The sequence below is a fragment of the Pseudochaenichthys georgianus genome, chromosome 11, assembly GCF_902827115.2.
Source record: "Pseudochaenichthys georgianus chromosome 11, fPseGeo1.2, whole genome shotgun sequence".
NCBI lineage: Eukaryota > Metazoa > Chordata > Actinopteri > Perciformes > Channichthyidae > Pseudochaenichthys > Pseudochaenichthys georgianus.
Genome location: NC_047513.1, coordinates 15,689,883 through 15,714,718, shown reverse-complemented (window position 1 = coordinate 15,714,718; position 24,836 = coordinate 15,689,883). Strand labels below are relative to the sequence as shown.

At 42.7% G+C, this 24,836-nt stretch overlaps 1 protein-coding gene across 5 annotated transcripts in view; it reads right to left on the bottom strand.

The window, feature by feature from the left end:
* Nucleotides 1–24,836, bottom strand: part of LOC117454713 (RNA-binding motif, single-stranded-interacting protein 3) — a 310,119-nt gene that overhangs the window by 19,321 nt on the left and 265,962 nt on the right. For all 5 annotated transcript variants that reach the window (XM_071204809.1, XM_071204810.1, XM_034093846.2 and 2 more), the window contains 4 exons: nucleotides 16,767–16,873; nucleotides 10,561–10,604; nucleotides 7,402–7,498; nucleotides 3,612–3,662 (listed from right to left, as the gene is read on the bottom strand). In XM_071204809.1, coding sequence (XP_071060910.1) covers nucleotides 3,612–3,662; nucleotides 7,402–7,498; nucleotides 10,561–10,604; nucleotides 16,767–16,873 — 299 coding nt within the window. The remainder of the gene's footprint in view (nucleotides 1–3,611; nucleotides 3,663–7,401; nucleotides 7,499–10,560; nucleotides 10,605–16,766; nucleotides 16,874–24,836) is intronic.

Sequence of the window (24,836 nt, the reverse complement as noted above, 5' to 3'; positions counted from 1 at the left end):
TTATTCAGCTGGCTGACAGTTTTGTGTTTTACCATAAACACATGTGTCTCTTCTTGTCCAACCTACACATCCTAACATCTGACTGGCCATCTGCGACCTCTTCACCTTCCATGCTCGACTGCCTCCATATTGCGCGGACACCAGGAGCGACATTGCACACCGCTCCATTGGTTTTACACGAGACACGTGGTAGGACCGGCCAAACTGCAGCACAATCAATTGGTTTTTAATGCTTTGAGTAGACCCAAGAGCTCTTGAAGCTCGCATGCTTGGGTAATTTGACGTGATTCACTGAGTTGGTAACAGGCTGTGTGTGTGTAAGGGGCGGTCTAGTGTGAATGTAGCTCATAGTGGATATGAACGCGGGTCATAAAGGGAGACAGATTGGTAGCTATGATCCAGTGACGGCGGTGACAGCTGGGGTGAGCAACTAGCAGCCGTTTGGTGACAGAGAGAGCCACTGGAACACAATGGGGACGGGGCCATGGGGGCGGAAATGGCCACATGGCTACTTCTGGCATGAAGGCATGATTAGATGTAGACCCCAGTAAAATGTGGCTACTGTGGCTTCTGCCAATGGCTCCAAAAGGGCCTCATGACATAAGGCTGAAAGATGGAGGGCCGTCAGACAGCAGTATGGGCTAGTTGGGAGTGACCAGAATGGACCACACATGGCACCATATTACAAAAACAGTGCACACACATATGCATCAACACAAGCAGATACATGGACATAGACAATGAGGCTTTGTACGTCTGGACGTGACAGACGACAGACCATAACAACATGTGACAAGAGAGTCTGAGAAGGTGCCAGAAGATGTTGTGCTCATGTAAATAAACACAAACATTGGTGTGGTAGATGTTAGGACACATATATATACTAATGTCCATGACACAGGTATACAGACACCTTTGCACATGATGAGAAGTTCAACTTTTGGAAATCTCTGTCATTCTTGTTGTGTTTTTTGTCATAATGCCTAACTCAGATGCAAAAATGGTTAGCTTGTTAGCAAACAAACTTAAATTCTGTGTGTAATAAGAATTATCCAGAAAGTGCAGCACTTGAAACGTAACAGGCAGCGGCAGGGAAGAGGTGGATGGGTGAGTTATTCGTAGAGCGGGTGTTCGCGTGGCTGAAAAGCAAAGAGTGGCTTGGAGCGCAGCTGTATATAAATGTGTGTGTGTGTGTGTGTTTGTGTCTCTAGAACTGGTGGCCTGCTGCGACCAGATTACATGTTCACTGTCCCACAGCGGGAGTGGAAGGGAGATGGGGAGGACAGAGTGGAAAATGGCCACAGCGCGGAGCTGGTTGAGTACTCCTTTAGTGAGTGAGTGCTGGACCATCAGCTGTGGTGTCCAGTGCTTCCCAATGTGTTAAATCACAAGCAGTTGTCTTTTGACTCAGGCTAACAATGCTATTCACACTTTCATGGTTGCTTAATGTAATCATCATTTTTAACGAAAGTAGCAGAAGCAGCAAGCTAACAGAAATTACAGGAAAATACGGTAAATTGTATTTTTGGGATTTGCACCATAGGAAAAATGTCCTTTTAGGTTTATTCCATCCTACAACAAAAAAGCTGATTATCGGCTAATGCTCACACAATTGGTTTATTTAAAATAAGACATAACATGTATATTTTTCCCAAATAAAATTTGAATTGGTCATCAATTCAAAACCTTTATTTATCCAGGTAAAATCCCATTGAGATCAATGATCTCTTTTTCAAGGGAGACCTGCAGCAGTAGGTTCCACAAGAAGACATAAAAACATAAACAACAGAACAACATATAGACAATGTATTTATATCATATTATAATATAATTATTATTTTTATTTATATCATCATGAGGCTTTCAGATTGATATTTGTGAACTATACGCTGTGGGAAAGTTTTTTAGCATCTAAAGACAGATTCACCTTATAACTTCTGTTTTCTACACAGCACTGCAGCAGATCATTCCCAAAGTCAGAAGTCTGAATAGCATGGCATTCACTTTTCACCTGCAGGCATTTTCATTGAATCATTAGCAAAGAATAGTGAACTTTTATACAGCAGCACAAGTTAAATTATTGTGCTGTGTGGTTAATTAAAGGTAACTTTAGTAAAATGACTTACATTTAGGGTAACAAAGATTTTTTTCCAGCTGGGAGGAGACTAAGGGGCAGACCCAGGACCAGTTGGAAGGATTATAGTGCCTTGGAATCCCCCAGTCAGAGCTGGTTGATGTGGCCAGGGGAAAGGGAAGTTTGGGGCCCTCTATACTGGAACTGCTACCTCTGCGACCGACTCGGAAAAGCGGTCGAGGATGGATGGATGTTTCTTTTTAAATAACTTTCTGCATTAGTAAAATGATACAACATGTAGAATATTCTTATTATACTGTGTAGTGTACTATAATACACTTCATAGTATTACAGCACACTTCTGACTACTCTTCTGTATGTAATAGCAATCTATATTGTACTGCAGGGTACTGTACTGTAGCAAACTTTCATTAGGATGTGTCTTTTGCTCATTTTTGAATATGAAACACCAAACCTGTTTGGCCATTGTAAAGAATCATATTCACGAGCCCTTGCCTGGTTCAGAGCAATGGAGAATGAATTACACTGAATGTTTTTTCAGGGCCAAGAAAAGCCGCAAGCAAACATTTAAGCCTCTGGCACAGTGATTAGAAACCTTTAAGCAACAAACATGAGAACACTAACTAGGATCAGCAAAAGCTCAACATAAAAACCATTCCATAAATCACTTAAGTGTTTGGTTGCTACAAAATAAGCAAATCTGGGATGTATTCCATACAGTGCTGTTGGTATGTTACAAAAAAACATGACAAACACCAGTCTATTAACATTCTGAAATATACAAATGTGTTGTCTGGCTTAAAACTGAAATACCCATCACATGTCAGTACCAGTGAAGAAAATAAAATGCAAACAAACCCTGTGTGGATATTCTTCACACACTGGGTGACCTAAAAAAACAACATTTTTGGACTCTCAGGGAACCAATGTTCTGTACTCTTATACAGGGTTGACTGAATACCATTGGAAGTAATATAACTACCTAAATTCTACTGTTGCAGACTGTGCTGCCAGTGAAGCAAATCTAATTAATAATATGTTTTTCCCTGTCTGCAGTCTAGACTGGTAACCCAGAGCAACAGTACACAGCCCGTCTGTATTGTGCTGTGGTCTGGTAAATGATGCTGAATCGCTTCCTGGTACATCCAACACCTATAAACTCCCAACCTTAAACTAATTGCAGGACAAAAGTAGTGTAATCATTTAGCTATAAGACGTTTATCTTATGTGGTGCTGTAATTCTGTGTGCATAAGGAATGTGGTTTTCCAGACATAATCTATCTGATCAGCAGTATTTCTCTAAATGTAAAAATATGCTCCATGTTGGAATCTATTTTCAGCAGGAACATGAAATAAACTTATTTTAACGAGTTCCTTCTAAAGCCTTTCAACTACTATGGAAGAAAACAATGCGCAAAAAGAAGAAACTAAAGCCAAACCAAACATTTTGTAACCAAGCCTTGGCAACAATGGAGAGTCAGGGGCAGTTACTGCAGGTGAATGGGAGAGTACTTACTGTAGGTTGCATAACATATTGTTGATGAGGCATCCATGACGTACTCTGGACCTGAAGAGAAACACATCAAATGTTAAATGACGCCGACAGTATACATTTTACACAATCTGAAACAAATCCAAGTATTGTCCCACATAAAGCAATGAACGCTGTTCAAATATTCACAATATGTTCAAATATTCCCGAGTCTGGAGGTTTTAAAGCTGATTGCATTGGTTTTAATGCACCAAAACGGCTGAACTTTACACAGATTAAGTTGTACCAAAGAAGTCTGGAGGCAGCAAATCTCCCTCATGCCTTCTCATTATTGCCAACCGTCTGACTTGTGCATGAAGCCCATAAATGAGTTTCCTTCTCTATTATAATAATAATAATTCTAAAGCTGTACCCAGTGCTGTTGCAAGAGGGGTGAAACATTGTGCAACTTTGAGGGACAGGCAGGAGAACCATACAAAATCAGGCAGGAATATTTAAAAATAATGGATAGTGATGGATAGAATGTTTTTGTGGATCCTAAGTCAGAGGTACGTCCAGCTGTAACCAAGAGATAACATGCATAATCACAAATGTGCACGATAAAGTAAAACAGTGACAGAGACAATGATCAAGAGACTCGGGGAATGGAGGAACAAACAGAGCTTTTAGATGTGTTGGAGAGAGGAATTAGACAGCTTGTAGCAGACAAACACACAGGCTGGCCACTGATCCTGGTAAAATGATTAGATTAAACAAAGACAAACATGAGATAATCTGATTTAAGAGCCACCAATCCTCTGTGCCAACCCAAATGCGTGATTTGGATCCACACATAAATAAGCTTGATATTCCATAACATGAAGCCAAGTCTGTTTGTTTGTACATGGCGGTATTTGTTCTCCCCAGCTGAACGAGACAGCAGAGAGACACAGAGAAAGCTTATCTTTAATCACTTATCTTCATGCAAGACACTGCATGACCCTCATGTGATTTGTTTAATAGAGAGACTTAGGCGCTTTAGTCAGACTTAAGGCCCCTAAATTATACGTGATTTTGGGCTGTCCAAGATAAACGTTGAGACATAGTTCGTTGTAAATAAAAAACGGTGGTTTATATTATAATGCGTCCACTCATGGCCGATTTAGTGGCTAAAAAAAATGGAGGACCAAATCCTACAATGTGATTACGACATTGACCCTTGTTTGCATACCAACGAATCAGAAAAACCCCAGAATGATGCCGAATAAACTAGTGAGCTAGTGTAATGCTTAACACATATTGACTGTTTTTGGCTTACTCCAATGCAGAGCTATGGTATATTAGAGATGTTTTGCACCATGTGAGATGCCTCAAAACTAATGTTTACAGTCTTACAGAGAATGTGAACCTGATTAAGATTGGACCCATCTTGCATTTCCATTCTCGATAGTTTTAGATTTAATCAATAGTTTGCATTGGTAGAACGCAGAATAAGTAGCAGTAGAACATATCTGAATAGGAATGTACTACTGTTTGGTGCTGCTCCTTACTACAATTGATAACTTGGTATTTAAAATTGTTGTAGAGTAACAGAACTCTTGGAATTCAGAGTTGCACACAATTATATTTTCCATTTTCTTCTTTGCTGCTAAAATGTTCGCTGTCATAACTTCTGCCTCCACCAATGCCAGAGTTTGATTGGAATGCATGATGTGGAGATCAGAGTATTTGGAATCAGAGTTCTACTTCATTACATTTTTTCCACACAAGTTGACAGAACAACAGTGCATTGTGTGTCAAAGAGGCTCATGCTGCTGCCTGAGAAAGTGCAGCCTTCCTCTAAAATGGAAACATGGCCCAAAGGTAAAAACTTAGAATAATAAAAAATGTACCAGACAGCCGCAGGTAGAGTGCTATCCAGACCGTTTGAGATGAAAAATGCAGAAATCAGAGATCCAGAAGACTTTGCTTCTGAGGACCTGTCTTGACTGACTTGGATGTACCCCAATGGGCCTAAAACACATCTGATAACGTGACTTTTTTGTTATTCTACATACAGTCACAACAGTTAGTCAAATACAGGTATTCTGTAGCTAAAGTAGGTTTAGTGTGAGTGAACGGTATAATGTTCCTGACCTAAGAAGCTCCCTACCTCTGGCTGAACTTCACAGCTTGTGTTACCGTTTATGACAGTCTTTTGGTAAACAAGCCAAAAAGTACATTTATCAGCCAGTTGTCCACCCACCCATCGAACCAGTTAGCTGGTTAGTGCGCCAGCCAGCCACACATCCAAGCAGACAGCCACATATTTAGTCAGCCAGTGAGCCAGTGTGCAGAGCCAGTGATGTAAACCAGGCCACGGCTGGCTGGCGGCACTAGCTGAGATCTTGGTAGTTATCTGGCCCTGGCTGGCTCCTGTCATGTGGATCATCAAAGCATTTTTCCAGGAAACAAAGCCAATCATCATTCAAGCTCACCGGAGGCAGGCTTGAAAGAACACCAGAGCATTGCAGTTGGCACGGGTCATTTGCAGATTTGATAAATCAATGCCACCAAGCAAGAAGCTAAGAAATATCCACTTAACATAAACATAAAAGAGGGAATGGCATATGCAGTCATTGCATATGCCATCTTGAGGTTTTCCTTACAAAAGGCAAATAGTTTCCATCATAAAAGGAAGCGATTTCCTTTTGTCTGGCATGTGTGGCTGCCTGGTTAGTCTTCTCCTTTTCTTATCCCTATGTCTCTTTGTACTTCAACAGAAGATGAAGGACTCACCTTCCTGCCGTGACTGGCTGAAGGGCAATATTACAGGAAGCGGTGGCAGAGCTGCCTGATATTGAAACTGTGAGGATTAATATTCCTCAAAAGCCCGGCCATTGTTTTTGATAAATCAATTTGGGAAGCCTTCTGAGAGCGGATTAGAGACGCGCCCTGGCCCACTTTTCTCCCTCCTCCTCTTCCCACTACCCCTCCACCACAGGTACTGGACCAGAGTTTTAATCAAGCGTGCCTCAAAGACGGGCACAGCAACCTTCAGCAGCACCCCTTCCTCTGCCCCCCTACCCGAGCCACCGCCATCACTACCACCCGCACTATCTGTCCTCCTCTCCGTAGTTGTCTGTCTCTCCATCTGTCCCCTTTATCCCCCCCATCTATCCTTCATCTCTTCTCTCTTGCTCACCTTCCTCGTCTGTCTGTCTCTGCATACCAAACAGAGCCGATGTTAAACGATAGTGTCTGAGCGAGAGGGCACCGTGGCAGTGCCTCTTGATGTTTAGATTTGGCAAAGGGATGCTGCGTGAAATGTGCGGTGACGGGAAAACGGTTAACGCTCTTGACATCTAACAGTCAATTTTCACGTTCCTGTTCTGTTCGCTTTCATTACTCCACAGCCGTGAGTAATGCAGAGTTTCACTTTGGAAGAGAAAGGGATTGTATCCAAGTTATTAAAAAAATACAAAGATATAACTGCTTTATTGCGTTAGCAGCTGAGGGAGCACAAAAGACGTCAGAAAACTGGGAGGGACACTAAAGTGTTGTTTTCGTTAGAGACTTTCAGTCTTGGTGTGTGATTTTATTTTTTCTACCCTGTCAGCTTTTCTTTTTTAAATCCCTTTTTTCTATTGCTTGTTTTCTGATGCCTGTTGTGTTTGCCGCCTACGGAACAGATGTCATCGAGCACAGCTGGAGCAGCGAAGACACGATGAGAGAAGATGAGAGAACCTCACGCTGTTTTGCAGCCCCTCCCTTCTCTTCCATCCCCTTACGCAAAGCAAACTCATATTACACATACACGGGCAGCAATCTTCCAGTGCAGTGCATTACGGCCCACCTGATATGTGGAAACAGGGGAAGCAGCGATGAAGGGCGTGATGGAGGTCTGTGCAATCATGCGGTTGGTGGCGATGCTGTAAGGCGAGGAGTAGAACCTGAGGAGAGACAGAGGGAGAGAAAGAGGGGAAGTAGAAAGGGTGTAAAAGGAACGGAAGAGGACAAAGCAACGAGTTTGTCAAATTCAAAATAAATGTATAGAACATAATGTCACACACACACACACACACACACACACACACACACACACACACACACACACACACACACACACACACACACACACACACACACACACACACACACACACACACACACACACACACACACACACACACACACACACACACACACACACACACACACACACACACACACACACACACACACACGTCATCGTATAAAGAAGGAGATTGTCTGTTTTTTTCCAACTTGGATTCTAGTATTAAGGCTACACTGTACCATGTCACCTGTAGACTGAGCTTGGGAAAAACTCAGTGCATTTCAAGAAAGTAATGTTTGACATACGCAGCAGAGTAGCGAGGGCGTCTTCTTACTTTACTTTATCTCACTGCAAGGTTTAGAGCATCCCAGTGTTGCTGTGATCCCCTGGGAGGCATACAGTAGTGGAGCGTCCAATGGTTTCTTCCACCTGATCTCAAGATCATATTACTGGCAGAGGATATCAGGCAATTTATATACTAGCCTTAACAGCCCCATATAAGATACAGATCAGACTGTGCATATTACTGTTTGAACTCAACAGTTTCTTTTTGGAGCACTGGAGACCCCATGCCCATTTTAACAGAACAACAAAAACATTATCACAGATAATGTTTTTAGCACTTTGGTCAATTATTGTCGATATTGGTGTTTTTGATATGTCTAGTCTTTTTATGTGTCCCTACAAATCCCTTGAATGGAAAAAATCTATTTGATGAAATAATATATTTATTTCTCTCTTCGCAGTTTGATTTCATTTTCTGTATGTTAAAATAAGATAATGTTTTTGCAGTTTTAAAGTTCATTTTGACACAAAGGCAGACAGGTTTGGGAAACCCTAAACAAGGAATACAAAAACAACAACTCTGAAAACAGTACATATCTTTGAGTGAGACACTTAAATGGCTTTCAGAGTTTTGTGTGTCAAGGTGATTTCCTATTACATTTCTCAAAGTTATTGAAGTGACTGTTATTTTATATATATTGATTGTTCTGCTTTTATTTATGTCTTAATGTGCGCATATATACAAATGTGTATGTTGATTGTGTATATATATATATATATATATATATAGGCATAAACATATTTGTATATATTTTTGTTATTGTATTCGGGATTGTGGGAAACGGTATTTTAATCTCTCTATCTGTACACACAATAAAGTTGACTTTGACTTGACTTTGAAATTACTCCTCTATGAAAGTGTATAGATAAATGTATTGAAATGCTAATGAAAACCTTTTTTTTTTTAATTCAGTCCCTCAATAGTATATATGTGGATAATTTGCATCATCATTTTATTTCAAATTTGCATATCCAATTAACACTGCGGGCCCACCACCCTCTGTGACTGACATTGGGGTCAGGTTCTAAGTGTGCAGACCCCTGGCATTGCATACTTGGACAGGGTCTTAAAGTGTATGAGTGTCTGGTTTGAAGGTATCAGAATTGTTTTGCTGCTCCTTGCATGGGATGCTGCATTATTGACGCAACCTTTGGCACAGACTAAGGCGGTTTGAGTCCAATGTGAGGCCCCGGGTTGAGAGTCAGCTCCTCTGAGTCTGAGGCCCTAGAAAACGTTAAATTGCTACGTCAGGGTTGGAATTGAGTTGTCAGTAGTTGAGTTATTGAGTAGTCAGGAGTTGAATTGAGCCAAAGGAGGGGTACAAGGAGATATAGGACTATAAGGTAAATTGGAGCGACAAATCATCAGGCAGGTTGGTTTGGTGTCCGAGTCAGTAGGACAAGCTTTACATTTACCAGTCAACCGCTCCCATCCTTACCTATGGCCCTGAACTATGGATAGTGACCAATATAATGAGATTTCAGATACAAGCAGCCAAAATGAGTTTTCTCTTTAAGGTGGCTTGGGTCACTCCTAGAGATAGGGTAAGGCCCTAAACTGGGGAGAGCTCAGAGTAGAGCCACTAATCAAGATGCCTCCTGGACACCTTCCTTTGGGGGTTTTCTATATCTGGTAGGAGAACCCGGGTTAGACAGAGTACACTCTGGAGAAATTACCCTATATATCGACTCTGGCTTGGGAATACCTCGGAATTTCCATTAAGTGCTGCAAAACATTAGCTGGGAGCAGGGAGGTCTGGACCGCCTCACGTAGCCTGCTGCCACCAAGACTCAGCCTCGGATAAGCAGCAGAAAACGGATGGATGGATAATCCAATATGCATTTGAATTGTTATGTACCAGTAAGCACAGTCTGACAAATGTGGAGTGGTATTTCAGTTTGACAATTTAAGTTCAACTGCATTTTTATTTTCTACTTCGCATTAACATATGAATTTAATTGACAATAGCTTCTACAATCTTTGCTAGCTGAGTCTGTCTATTTTCCTTTTTTCTGTAAAATGATCATTAAGCTGAACTTTCCCAGCAGGTCTGTTGCTTAACACAAATGTTTGTGGCTGACTGTGACCGACATTTACATGGCAGGCTGTGTGCAATGAGCAATGCCATTCATCCCATCTTTTGGTAAAGATCGACTCTGTCACTGGGGGATAAGTGGTTTAGGAAGGCGGAATGAGGAGCTTCCTGTGAATGACTGAGGCCAGAGGGAGATAAAGGGGAGCCTCAACACTCCCCTTCCTGTCTCAGTACAGCGGGGAAAAATAAAACATGTTGCCGGGTCATTTATTTCCACAGCACCATTAAGTCATGACATAAAGACCCAGAGACACACACACACACATACAAGAAGACCCAAACACACGAGCACACTAAGCTACCCTTTGCTATTTCTTACCCTACCAATGAAAACCAATATTTGAAGTCCCCTTATAGATGTTCCTTATCAAACAGTAACAAAGTGCAGTCACTACATTAATCTTTATGTATGGCAGTATTATTGACTGGGGTGAAATGAGCCAATAGGTGAGTGTATTAAATGGTGCCAAGGATGGATTGACCGTCAAGCTCTTACCCATTCTGCATTGCAGCGGGATCATATGTTAACGCCATGCCAGTCTGAAAGAGAAGAAACAATAAACACGCAGAGATTAGCATCAGAGAAAAACATTCACTTGAAAACACTGAAAAAAGCTTTATTCTCTTAATGTAAGGTGTGAAATACTAAAACCTGAACCAGAAATCATGTACACTATCTGTTATTGTATTGAGTCACACAATGTTAGTAGGTAGAGGATTGTCAGGTAAGATTAATATGTTGTTCTAAATGGTATTGGACATGTGCATGGGCATTGTACCGCATTCTGTCACTGTCACCTGTGTGTTACTTTGTGTCGGTGTGTTCAGATTGTCTCTGGGAACTCAGTCGATAAGTTCCTGCATCAATGTCAGCGCGATAATTCGCTGTACCTTTATTGTACTTGGGGAATAACGCGATTTATTCCCTAATTCTCTTTGTTCAAAAATAAATTCAATCAAATAAAAATCAACTCATTTTAAAATTGGAGAACTGACAAGTGACAAAGCCAATGCGGGGAAAAGCTTAGTCAATAGGACAAAGTGAATTGGTATTGAAGACGCGTCTTTTTCTATTTCAATCACGTACAGTCATGTATTTATGAATGAGAGGAAATGAAGAAATGCCCTTTGGAGAGAAAAGGGGAAAAACTGGAGAACTGAGTTATTTGTCTGCTGAGGGTGTGTGTGTGTGTGTAAGTGTGCGTGAGGCCCTCTTAGAGTCCAGGAGAGAAACCTGTGCGCCGCGATCCGTCATCTGCATTCCTGAAGGTTCTCTCCCGGAGGAGAGCTAATCCGATTTCTTTTAACGCGAGGCTGCTGAGGACGGCAGATTTCATCAGCATACACTTACACACACTCTTTTTTCTTGCCCTTCCACTCTCTCACTCTGCTCTCCCCCCTCTCCTTTCTTCCTCCATCATCTTGCGTTCTCTTCCTTTCTCTCCTTGCCTTCCTCTCTTCATCCCTCATCTCTTAATCTACCCTCCTCCTGTCTTTCTGTACTTTGTGTGTGCCCTTGTACCTCCAGGGTTCTACCTACACTGAGCTTTAGCGTTAAGGGAATAGTGGCTCAGAGGAGCAGGGGGGGTCAGTGAGCCCGGACTAAACCCACAGCAGTGAGCAAAAGCAGGGAATCTATACTATAAACACAGTAGTGATGTGTGGATGCATGTTTGAGTGGCTGTAGGCCTATGAGTTCAATTTCTGTATGAGTGCACATGAAAAGCTAGTTAAAAAAGACAAAGTATGCACAGTTAAAGCTAAATGAAGGGACATCAGCCCCTGTTTCTTCCACTTTATTAGTGTATTTTAACATTCAGTCCTTTTCTATGACTTTTCGAAGGTCTCTGTGTTTGTATTATTAAACCAGTTTTACACAGGACATCAAGACTGCATTATTGTGTGTTAGAGCGTGTGTTTGAACGCACGCTAATAGCAGAGGCAGACGTGGCCATCTGTCTGCTGAGGCTGATGTCTCCCCTAAGTGCTGCCCTTGGTTGCATGTGCTGATGAATTCCACAGCAGAGAAGCTTCTGACCGGAGACCCTGGTTGACCAATGGCTGATCACTGATGCAGTCAGCTTTTGGCTCTGCTGCCAGGAGGCAGGAACAGACAGAGACAGTCTGTGTGTGTGTGTTTTTTGTCTGAGCTTGATTGAAGACTGAAACAAATTGATACTGTACAGATCTCGTGAACAAAGCTTGGCCCTGAGAATAATGAGAGAGAAGCTTTGCATGTTCATTGTGCATTTTAAATGAGGTCGTAATTGAGTTTTAGTCTTCACTTTATACAGTAAATATGATGATCTAACAGAACATTTCCGCACAACGATTATGGATTTAAACATTTTGCGTAATTATACCCATAACAATAAACGTTATGCCAAAATGTTGTTTAATGCCATCTGTATTCACACAGATAAGCAGCAGTAAGGAAAATTGTGTGTGTAAATGTAAGCATCCATGTGTTCAAAATGCAGATCCTACAAAAGGGGGAAAAGGGTCGTGTCAGGACAGCCTATGTCAGGCAGCTGTAAGGACACCCCTGATGTATTCGTATGCTGGAAAACTGATCTGAGCCATCGTATCAATGTCCTTACAAACACACACGGTTACACACACACAGACCCACACCCTCCTTATATTTTTGCCTTCCATACATAGATTTCCGCTCACTTTATTTTCTCCCCGCCTAGTGGCCACACACACGGACACACAGACACACACACGGACATCTGTCAGGCTTTCACACAGAGTGGAAAGCCGGATGTTTTTTTTCATCTTCACTCATTCCCCTAGAGTAGGTGCTTGAGAAGTGTGACTTTGAAAGTTTTTGTGTGTAGGAGTGTGTGTTGGTGAAAGGGAGCGAGGACGTGAAAAGAGAGAGGGAGAAAAGAATGAGCACCCATGGCGCTTGTCTGTGTGTGTGTGTGTGTGTGTGTGTGTGTGTGTATGTGCGGTAAAATAAGGCAGTGACTAATATGTTTGTCAGCATGAGACAGCGAGAGACAGCACTTTCTCGACTCCCACATTGGATAGTTTACAAGAAAACCTGTCTTATATTTCTCAATCCTCACCATCAGCCCACCCTGCAGCACTCAACCCGGTGTATCATGACTGATCATGCAATGTGTTCCCTCTTTCTTTCTCTGAGTCTCAGTGTGTCACTCGCTCTCTCTCTCTCTGTCTCCATATGTTGCTGTGGGAACTGGGAAGCCTTCAAACACGAGGAAGAAGAGACGGGGAGACAAAGTGGGAGAGAGAAGAGTGAGAGAAAGAGTGAGCTAAACTGTAGAGATGGGGAGAGGAAAGAGGTAGAGATAGGGATGGCGTAGGCTGCTGCCAGAGAGCGAGGTGAGGAATGGCCTCAGCTCTGACAGATGCAGTAACATGTAATGCTTATCTCCCACCCCCCTCTGCCCTGCCTGTACAGCTGATCAATGACCACAAGGATGCGCACACACACACACACACACACACACACACACACACACACACACACACACACACACACACACACACACACACACACACACACACACACACACACACACACACACACACACACACACACACACACACACACACACACACACACACACACACACACACACACACACACACACACACACACACACACACACACACACACACACCATATTATAAGGGCCTTTCTATTGACTGTGTAGGAGTGAACGCGCACAGAATGCCAACGAGGAGCCACAACATGTCTGCAGATGGGCTGACTTGAGATCTGATCTCAGCCAGGTGTGAATGTGTTGTCTACAAAGGTCACACCAAGGGTTTATGGAGAGAGGTAACACGCTGACTAAGGATAAGCACTTCATACAGTCATCCTTCAAAACATCCCTTTTATCTATGCTTATTATTGCTTTCTTACGCAACGAGGCAAAAGAAGTTGACCCCTTTCCTCATTAAAGGACACTAATCTACTTGATTTACATTCTTCTCTCCAGAGTTTTGATCCTGCATAGAAGAAAACAAGATAATGAGAATGCTTTTTCAACCTGCTGTGACAGCAAAGGCCTTCTTTGTGATCGAATGTCAATATGCAGATAACATATCAGACTGCAATGCAAGGTGTACATGAGGTCTAATCTTTTAAAACTCACCCATGACCTTTGCACTATTTTACTTCATTATTCTATCATGTCTTAAGTGTATTGAATATTACAGTGTGTGAGGAGCCTTGGACCAAAGGTTTTGATTGCCAAGCACTTCTCTGTGTATATTGACTACATAATATTGGCAGTAAAGCCTTTGAATGTTATCCTTTCAACTGGTAATCACTTTTATGGATGAGAAAAACACATGTAACATTCTAATAAAGGATAATATACTGCAATACTTCATCCTTTCCTTTCTAGCCCTATTTGTGATGCTGTTTTTAATGTATTTCTTGTTTATGTACAGAGCAATTTGAGATGCTATGGCTCTGCAAGTTACAATACAAGTAATTTATGATAAAACCTTTCAGCTCCATCAAAAACAAATCCCAGAGCTCATAATGACATCAATAGAGCACACCTGGTCTATGTAATGCAAGTACACAAGGGAAACACTACTCACATATCATTGATGATGAATCAATACAGAAAAGCAACTGATGTGTGTGGGAGCCTCTTTCTCTTTATCTTATTTCCCCCCCTTAGTATTGTGTCTTGAAATGTGGTGCTGTTCCAAAACATACAAATTGTATGGAGGATAAAAATGATTTAACAAACAAAAGTTTTCCAACAATAAAATATTGAAACATAAATACATGTTTTAATTGAAATCAGAAACGTAAACCGAGTTTTCTACTAATTCTAGCTTCTTTTTAAATCCTTACCCATATTTCAAACATGTCTCTGTGAAGTGTGGGGGCTACATATGTAAAGATCCTCAAGCATAGAAAACAACAGCACATAAAGTGTCACACATACAAACAAATAAACGTCTACATCCTGGAGCTTTATGTTCAGCCACAGATGAACACATTCACACACACTGCCTTGACCTCAGGTTGTTAAACCTCCGCCTCTCAGCCATGTCGCCGCGCCTTATCCCAGAGTAATGTGAAATATATCGGGGGGAGGGCGACAGAGATGGAGGGGAGGGGGATAATATAGAAAAGGGATTGATCTCTTACTAAGACAACAGGAAGAACTTTCAATGAGCTGAAACAGAATTGGTCTTGTATGCATTGGGCCCTTTTTAAGGTAGGCCCATAGTTAATATCCTTATTAGAGGAATTCTCCTTTATTCAACTTCTTAGATGTGTGTTTAGTAATCACATTTCCAGCATTGGAAAAATATCTCTTTTGGATTGAATCCAGGAAGAGTAATGAGTATATTTAGAGAATACGAAATATACACATTTTACTGAAGGTAGGATCTGTGTGACATGATGCGGTAAGTTACAAAATATAGTTTCTGTATAAGGGGTGGGATATATACACGGCAAAAGCACATGAATTGGGTGTCTCCTCCATGTTGACAGTATATCATTTCCCCATGATCCTTATCACACACACACACACACACACACACACACACACACACACACACACACACACACACACACACACACACACACACACACACACACACACACACACACACACACACACACACACACACACACACACACACACACACACACACACACACACACACACACACACACACACACACACACACAAAGCATGTGTTTTCTGAAGGACAAACATTTCATCTCTCCTGGGCTCCCCTACCTTGCAGTTTCAGCACAACTGTCAGCCTCACTGAATGTGTGTGTGTGTGTGTGTGTGTGTTACTCCATACTATATAATGCAGTCTGAAGCACTATAGTACCTGTCTCTTATGTGTGTCCTTCCCAGTATAGCTGGTTGGTACGTAGGCTATGAAGACGCTTTAACCTTGCCTCCACATGTTGCTGATGAGTATGTTACTATAGCACTGCATCCAATTTCTAGTTTCTGATGTATGGCGGGAATATGCGTGTTCAGTGAGGCGATTTGCTTGAGATGCAATGTATGTGACAGCGCCTATACATCCAGGGGCAGTTTGATCGATATCTGGGGTGTTTTCCTTTTGTTAACAGCTCTATATCTTAGAGTACATACCAATGACAGGCAGTTGTAGTCTACATAAAGCCAGATGTTGGCAATAAGGGCTCTTGCACGCAGGGTGGGACTTTTTATAAGAAATACCATTACCTCAAAGATAAATGCGTTGTTCAGAACGTCTTTAGGATTAAGAGTTTGAGATTTGTTTTCGTCCCCTATAGTTTTTGTTTTCATGTGCAATATATATAAATCTAAGATAATTTGTATATGTTGCTTTGGTTATTTTCAAAATGTGTGAATGTCCCCATTAATGAATTAAGAAAATTATAAATGACAGTAGAATGCAATCGTTCAAATAAGGTTGGTAAATGATCAGCTAAAGAAAATGGTGCTACAGTGGCAATATACTGACAGTATGAGAGCCAAGATGATATTTTGTCAGCTATAGTTAAGTTACATTCTAAAAGACGACTGGTCCTTGAAGAATAATAAAATCACTGTGCTGGTGCAACGATTTCCACAGTTCATAATTCACTCATATTGTTTGAACATTTGCTCAATTTCATGATGAAATAAAACACAATTCCGGGTATCTCAGATGCTGTGATGTGTGAATGGTTTAACATCTTACCTCGCCTTCTCTGTGCCACGGCCTCCCGTTCTGAGGGTACTTGCTCTGGCTCTGGCGTTTCTTCTGCCCTCCGTCGGCAAATTTGCACAGCAAAGGCTCCAAGGGAGCTGCAGAGAGATAGAAAGAGGAGGGAGGGGGAGGAAAAAATCAGGTTAGACGGACTTCATCCTGTGACCCGTCAGAAGGACATGAGTCCTTTTGAACATGTTGCATGTATCTTCTTCTACCATCGTTTCTGTGTCTCTCCCTTCTCCCTCCCTCCTCTCTGCCCTCCTATGGAGCTCCAAGAAAAATTCCCAGACTGACGTTGTTGGCAGGCGCTCTCCACCCTGGCCCAGGCTGGCAGTCCATGAAAGAGCATCGCAGGGTATTGTTGAAATAATAATCACAGTAATCGCTCTTGTAAATACCTCGGAGATGGTAAAGCAGCACCGCTCTGTCAGCCAAAGCATTTTTTCAAGAAGGCGTTCCTGTTCATGATGAGTAATCCCTGCTCGTTTCACTTTAACAGGCATATTCTCCTTTATTTAAAATGTTATGCATTTTTTCACTCCACAACAGTCTCACCGGGCTCTGTTGTTTGAGCAGAGGGTGTCATAGATAGTAAGATGCTGTTGAAGTGAACACCAGGGGCCCTCTGGCATTCTGAGACGATGATAACAAACAAAAAAATAGAGGATTGACACAAGTGCCCTCGCTACAGAGCTGGCACATGTCTATCATCAACCAGCAGGAAAACATGAAATGAAATAGCCGTTATTAATCTAATTCAAAAGATAGAAAAAAAGACCCCCCTGTCTCTGTATCAGCAGCCTTTTGTATGCATAATTGCTGATGAAAGGTTGATGAGAGTGTTGCAATGACCTACGCTGCTATAAAGATAACTTCTCAAAGGGCATTTTCTCACACTTGAGCTGCAGATGAGCACCGACAGGCACCAAATTAATTCAGGAAGAGGACTCTTCTGTTGAGATGCTGTAGAGGCAGAGACAATCTGAAGAAAGACAGGCTCAAAGAAGCAAAGGAAAAAAAAACAAGAGGACATTTGCTCTTGTTGAGCTTTTCTCATGAGAAACGGGTGGCTCTCTTGGCTGCGGATCTGGGGGTCTTAACAGTGTCCGTCCCCTTTTCAGTCTGCGTCAGCGAAATTGGAATCTCGCTGACGCAGACTGGGGAATGGAGACAGTTGGAATCACAAAACAAACCACACACACACACACACACACACACACACACACACACACACACACACACACACACACACACACACACACACACACACACACACACACACACACACACACACACACACACACACACACACACACACACACACACACACACACACACACACACACACACACACACACACACACACACACACAGGGAGTCAGATAAGAGAAACAGGTGAGTGACCGTGGGAGAAACAAGAAGGAGACAGAGGCTGAGAGACGATCTACACCTGGATCAGACGCTGGCTCTATGTACAGGCTGTACAGTTCAGTACCAGTACAGCACACACTAAGCCAGCAATCTTGTCCAAACACTGAACCGCCGCTGCTCTGCACCTGGTGGATTGGAAAGGACCTGACGGCTCTCCTGTCAGCGCCTTCACATTATAGGCCTGGCAGCTCGTGACACGGCCACTCTGTGACGACACGGGCCAATGACGAGGCTGTCTGCAGGAGGTGAGCAACAGGACCTTTCATCACATAGATGACACCCACCGAGAGAATTGTTGATGCTTTAATCTCCGCTCCCAGATGCTGGAGGCGCTTGGGCCTTGATAAGCAGCATCACAAGGCTGGGAATAAAGAAATGCTGCCAGGATTGACAAGGTAGTGACAGCAATAAAACAACCTGAAGTGAGGCAACCGGGGAGTTTTTTAGTTGAAATAAATTATTTGAGTATGAATTTTTTATTCTAAGAATTTACATGTACATTTTGGGGGAATTGTTGGTTTGTTTACAGTATTGCTATGCACTTACAAAACGGTGTGTGTGCGGCTTAGGGCCACACACGTTCAAACCAACTTCTCTAGAAAATAAGAAAACGTAATGTGTTTACGTGGCTTTAGGGCCTACTATGGGACCACACTTCTCACAGTCAGCCCAGGAGAATGTTGCCGGGAAGGGAGAGTGAGAGAAACGCAGCAGAAGAAAAACAACAAAAGCCCCACCAAACCTCTCTGGCACTGTGGGAGATAATTAGCTATCGGAGACATTTGGAGAACCTGACACAGAGCACGCTGACGTTACCCCTGTGACTACATCCCAAGTTCCCACAGAGAGTTAGCCAATTTGTTTAAGTCTCAGGCCCAAGATCAACAGCCTCACACCACCCCACCCACCCTGTGATCACACAGACGCCTCTGTAGCCCTGACACACACACAACCTTCTTTTGCCCCTAAAGTTTATCTGCTACAACACACAACCCTCAAAAACACAAAACAAACTGCTGCCAGCCTAAAAACCTAAAGACCTCTCACTGCACGCCATCATCACTGGCACAGCCCAGAATAAACTAGGCCACTGATTTGTAATGCTAGCTTGCTGACGCTAAGCTTTAGGTCACAGGCTGGAGTATTTTTTGTAGGTGGCCACTTAAAAAATGTTGGTTATGAACCATTTGCTGCCCTCTAATGATCCTTAATCATGAAAAAAAGATACAAAAAAGGATTTTGGACAGGGTGAACAACTGCTGCTAACAAGCTGCTCCGTGGAGGCTCCTAATTATATTTGAGGTGTGTTACTGTAGGAACTGGTAAACACTTTAACGAGTGGTGACCGCAGACTTGTGCACACCAGCCACGCTCACATGTACACCAAAGCAATAGGAGCATGGCTCAACAGTTCAGTGAGAGTAAGATGTCTGCGCTTCTAGCATCATTGGATCGCAGCCTCGGCTCAATCGCACTTCAGATTGTGCATCTGGCTCTGAACAGATAGTCATGGCTCTCTGCTCATCAATAGGCACATTGCCAACCAGTCAAATAAACCAATGAGTACGCAGATGTACGTCTGTATGAGACAGAGCAATAACAATGCTTGTTGCAAGTATTAGCGCAGCATTGCCTAAGTAATTATTGCTGTTCATGTTGTTTCCTATGTGCGGGCATCTGGGGGAAACCAGTCCGTTGTCTGCAGAGTAACAGCAGATCTAACCATTGCTTTTCCTTCTACTATCTACTTCAGCGTTCAGTTATTATGCTCCAAATATCTGGAACAAACTCCCAGAAACCTGCAGGTCCGCTGCAACTCTTACTACTTTTAAATCCAGGCTGAAGACTTGTCTTTTTGTCGCTGCTTTTAATTGAAACTGAGCCGTTGTGTTCATCAGTAAAGTGGAACATCTGTGTGAACTATTCATATCTTAAACTGCACTGTAACTTTTTATTCATGTATTTTTTCTTTTAATGTTTCTTTTATTATCTGTTACTGTTTTTAAATGCCTTTGTCTGAATATCTTTCATTTTTGTAAAGCATCTTGAATTGCCTTGTGTTGAAAGGTGCTATATAAATAAACTTGCCTTGCCTTACTATCTGCAGACAAATAGTGCTCAAGTGTGCTCTGGATGGTGCTCTGGATAGTCTTGCAAGCCAGCTGAATATCATCTTGATCCATGAATGCAAATCAGCATGTGCATTATAATACATAAATATCAGCATGTCATACATTTGTCCGCTGATCAGAATTGGACTGCATGTCTGTTTGGCCTGAAATCAATGCAGTAATTTCCCTGCGCTGCAGAAGGACTGGGTAAAAAGGATTTGCTCAGTGAAATAGCTTTTAGCCATCCAGACAGTTATAACAGAGGCTTCTCACAAGAGCTCCAGAGGCAGACTAGACTGCGCCTTTGCTCTTGGTATGTGCAAAGTCCTAAAGAGGCCTGACAGAAGGAAGTGCTCAGCCACTTGTACCAAAAGCAGTCAGTCAGCGAAAGGAAGCTTTGCACTTCTTAAGAACAAAGTCGAGTTAAAGGTTCCTACAGGTTTTTGGCTTGAGGTTCCATGAGCTAAGCGGTCAGATGCTTCAGCTGTGTTTGACTGCAAGGACATATTTGAGGGAAAATGGAAAAGGAGAAAAATGAGGAAAGTACCGTACTTTTCGGACTATAAAGCGCACCTGCATATAAGCCGCAGCAGCTAAGTTGTCCGTCTGTCTTGCTCTCGTTCTGTCTCTCGGTTCCACTTTTACTTTGGCGCGCTACCTGTCTCACTCTTTTCCGGCCTCCAGCTTTTCCTGCTGGAGCCCGCCGCTTAAAGGTGGCGGGCGCAGACCGGTCATAGAGCCCATAGTGTTAAAGGTGGTTCATTTTACCTGTAAAATCCATAGATTTAGGAGGTTCCCTAGTGGCCGTTAGCTGTACAAAAAAAGTCGTGGCTTATAGTCCGAAAAGTACGGTATTTGTATTGGAATCCTGCTTTACTCTGACACTGCTCGAGGGGAGCTCTAATTGGATCAACAACTGTCTGATTCCCATCAGCAAGCTTGACCTGTCTGCCCAGACAGAGTAGGCTGAGTCTTATGGGAAGGAGAGAAAAGAAAAGGAGGGAGAGAATGAGAGGCACGGAAAGACACATGAGGAGGGAGCACAATGGACATCATGCTAGAAATAGACACAGATTTAGTAGTCCTGATAGAACATATGACAGGTGAGAGGGACAAATGAGAAAGGACGTGGACAAGAATAGAGCAGCATATATGTCGCCATTTTCAGGGTGAAATGGGCAAGCTCAGAATGGCCGCCAACCAGGAAGGCAGGCAGCTTCCCTAAAGGGAGGGCTTTGATAGATTCCAGTCAATAGCTCTCACAACTGCCACGCTGGCCTCGCATCTTTCAGTGCGGAAATGAAGACAGTCTGTCAGCCGTTTTGCTGACAGGGACGGCACACATGGCTCAATGACACGGCCCGACAAATGGAGAGGGCACTGAGCGGGAGAGAGAGAGACAAAGAGGGAGAAGGAGAGGGAGATAGATGGAAAGACGGGTACAGTGTCATAAAGAGTCAAAAAGACATGGAAGGGAAGAGACGGAGATACTTTCAATGGTAGGAGTGACAGGTGCAGTCCACTCCCCCCCCCCGCCGTGCAATCCATACTTTATAGATGAGTGAGATTAGTATAGGGAGGAGGATGTCAACAAAGCCCTGCTTCTCACTCTGCATCCGATACACATGCTCTATGGCTATTGATTAGCCCTTGCTCAGACTTTCCCATAGAGGGCCCCTGAAGCCGGCACAGGCCTGAGATCATATTATGGATTACGGGAAGGGAAGTGGAGGGAAGAGCCCTGGATGCAGGCGGTAGAAGCCTGATCGATGAGCTATTGCGCACTTAACAAGAGTAATGTTTTGTAGGGAGTCTCTGACATGCTAATCTATCTCTCACTCCTCTCCGTACGTCTACCTCCATTGCATCACTCTCGGCGGTTATCCATCTATCTATCCATCCATCCATCTGTCTCTTCATGAACCGCTGAGCAGACTGAGCCCAAACCAGGTTTAGACAAATAATAAGTTGTGGAAGATTCTGCATTAAAAACAGCTGTAATTATTTTAGCAGATGAAATTATGCGTGCACCTTCGAGTATTGAATCTGAATTAATCTTCTCCAGCAAGTGCAGCGCCAAACAAGCGGGGGCTTTCCAGCTGCTAGCAAACCCCTATGTGAAAAGCTCTGAGGTACCAGTTGAACAAGATATTCATTTTAGCTTAATCAGCTAATTCCACTCGCCATTCCTAAGGTTGCCATGGTGAGCAAAACAAATTACTAAAAACAACAGACAGTTATGCGAGTGAGAAGAAGTTAGTACATGTGTTTGCCAGCTCCTATAAGCTCACAATCCTCCATCCATATTTTGAAATAAGATTTATACAAAAAGACAGTTCTCGCCGCATTCCTTCCAAATGGCATGGTTGTGTGTTGCTGGTTCCTGTACTCAGCTGCAATTTTAAAGAGGCCATGGCAGATGTTTCTAATGCTGAACCCACACATGCTTCTCCATACTGCCAACATCTTAGTTGTTGCAGTAGGTCTCAGTATCAGAGGCCGCTTTACACAGCTGGCCACGGTGGCAATTACAAGAAGCCGCATTGTGGTCGCTTCAAAATTGTAAGAGTATAGTATAAAACTGAAAAACACTATTTGCAGAGTAGATTGGAAATAAGATCCCAGCTAAAAAAACATTACAGTGTGCAATAGGAGATGTGGCGTGAATACATCACAGACAAGCGGAGCGCCAAGTAGACTGTTTTGGTCTGAGGACTTCATCTTTACATTCCAACATTTATATTAGGATCAATTACAAACCATTTATTTTTATTTAATTTGACAGTAACTGATGTTTGCAATTTGGATGTGCACTGCGACCTAAGTGTGAGCTCATATGTAAATGCATGTAACTCAAATGTTTAATACACAGTACTTTTTTTATGACTCACTGAAATACATTGAATGAGATAATATGATGAAATGTATCTCTCTCGTGTTAAAGACAGCTGCTTCCTTACATTTCTTTATAAATCAAAAACCAACGAATGAAAGTGTTGCATTGCAATGCAGGGCATCGGCAAGGCGGTAATGTTGCAATAACACATTTTCCCAGGAAATGAAATTCAACAGAAATAGACCTTCCTCTGACAGTAGAAATAAATACGAAGAATAACTGTGTTCATGGAATTCATAGTAAGTAAGCCTTCACGGTTTATCTTTGTCCTTGCGACTTGAAACGGGTCCTGGCCTGTGGAGCTTTCTTTTCATTGCAAACCGTTTTGGTTAAGAGCAGCTGTCGGTGGACTTTTCCCTAGGGGGGGGGGTGACTCCTGTGCCACTGTCTGTGTCACTGCCTGTGTGGGCAGACAGTGAAGCCAGCCCTGTCCCTGTAAGCAGAGTATTATAACACTGCCAACGCCTCCAGTGACCCGTGAAACCTCCCATCTATAGAGATGAATCATACAGATGGGCGCTTATAGCAGAAGTACCCATACACCAGACCTACGGCAAATATTTCTCAGTATATATGACAGAGTATCAGGATAAATCAGTTTCGAGTTCTGCAAGTAAACCTCAGATGAGGCCATGAAGTCTTCAGTGTGGGTTTAGATTATTGCGAATGTTTCATTATAAACATCAAGCATTCAAACTCGCCGCTTAATACAGCTTCTACATAATGTTACTGCAAAAATAAATGCTGTATACGTTTTTTTCCATTAAAACGAATTTTTCGCTGAGCCTGCATGGTGTTCTCCAGCACGACACTGCTTGACATTCATAGAGTGACACAAATTCACACTCCGAGCGCATTACAAGCAGCATTAAAATCACAAGAAAAACTGGATGTTAGGTTGTTTCCAGAGGGTCCAGGGATTGAGACGTGTGATTATTCTTAGTTATAGTTATTTTTAACCCCTTAGGCTTCCATCAACTGCAAAATTGATAATGGCATTTGCACAGTGTGCTTAAAACAAGCCACATCAGTTAGAGTAGCATGGTGAGGACTAAAAAAAGGCTGTGTGTTTGTTAACTAGGTTTCCACCGAAGGGGCTTCCAGTAACAACTGTATGGACAGGAAAGAAAATGAAATTACAGCAAAATAAATGAATTATCAATAAAGAGCCCTCGATACTGTATCTGAGGGGATCAATAGGCCACAGCCGTCCTGCAATGTGGGCTGAGGGCAAGCCTACAGCCGAGGGACCGGCCGATCAATAATGTCATCGGGGGTGATTGACGATCAATGCCGCCAGTGACGTTGATTTATGATCAATGAAAGCAGGGCACCCGACTAATAAGGGGAGAAGGGGCAGAGGGGCTGTGTGAGGGGGGGTTCTTAGCCTCCCTCTTACTGTAACTGATTGGGGATCGATGAAGAGTGGCACCGTGGCTGATTAGGGATCAGGTGACTTTGTGGCAGAGGAAGGCAGCTAGAGGATTTGGTTGGCTGAGTGGAGACCAGCCTGTCTGAGCTGAGCAGACTGTAATTAAAGCTGTGCTGAAAGGAGCTTTCCACTGGTTGATAGAAGCTGCAGGTGCAGATCTCTTTGCTCTTTCACTTTCAAAAGAGCAG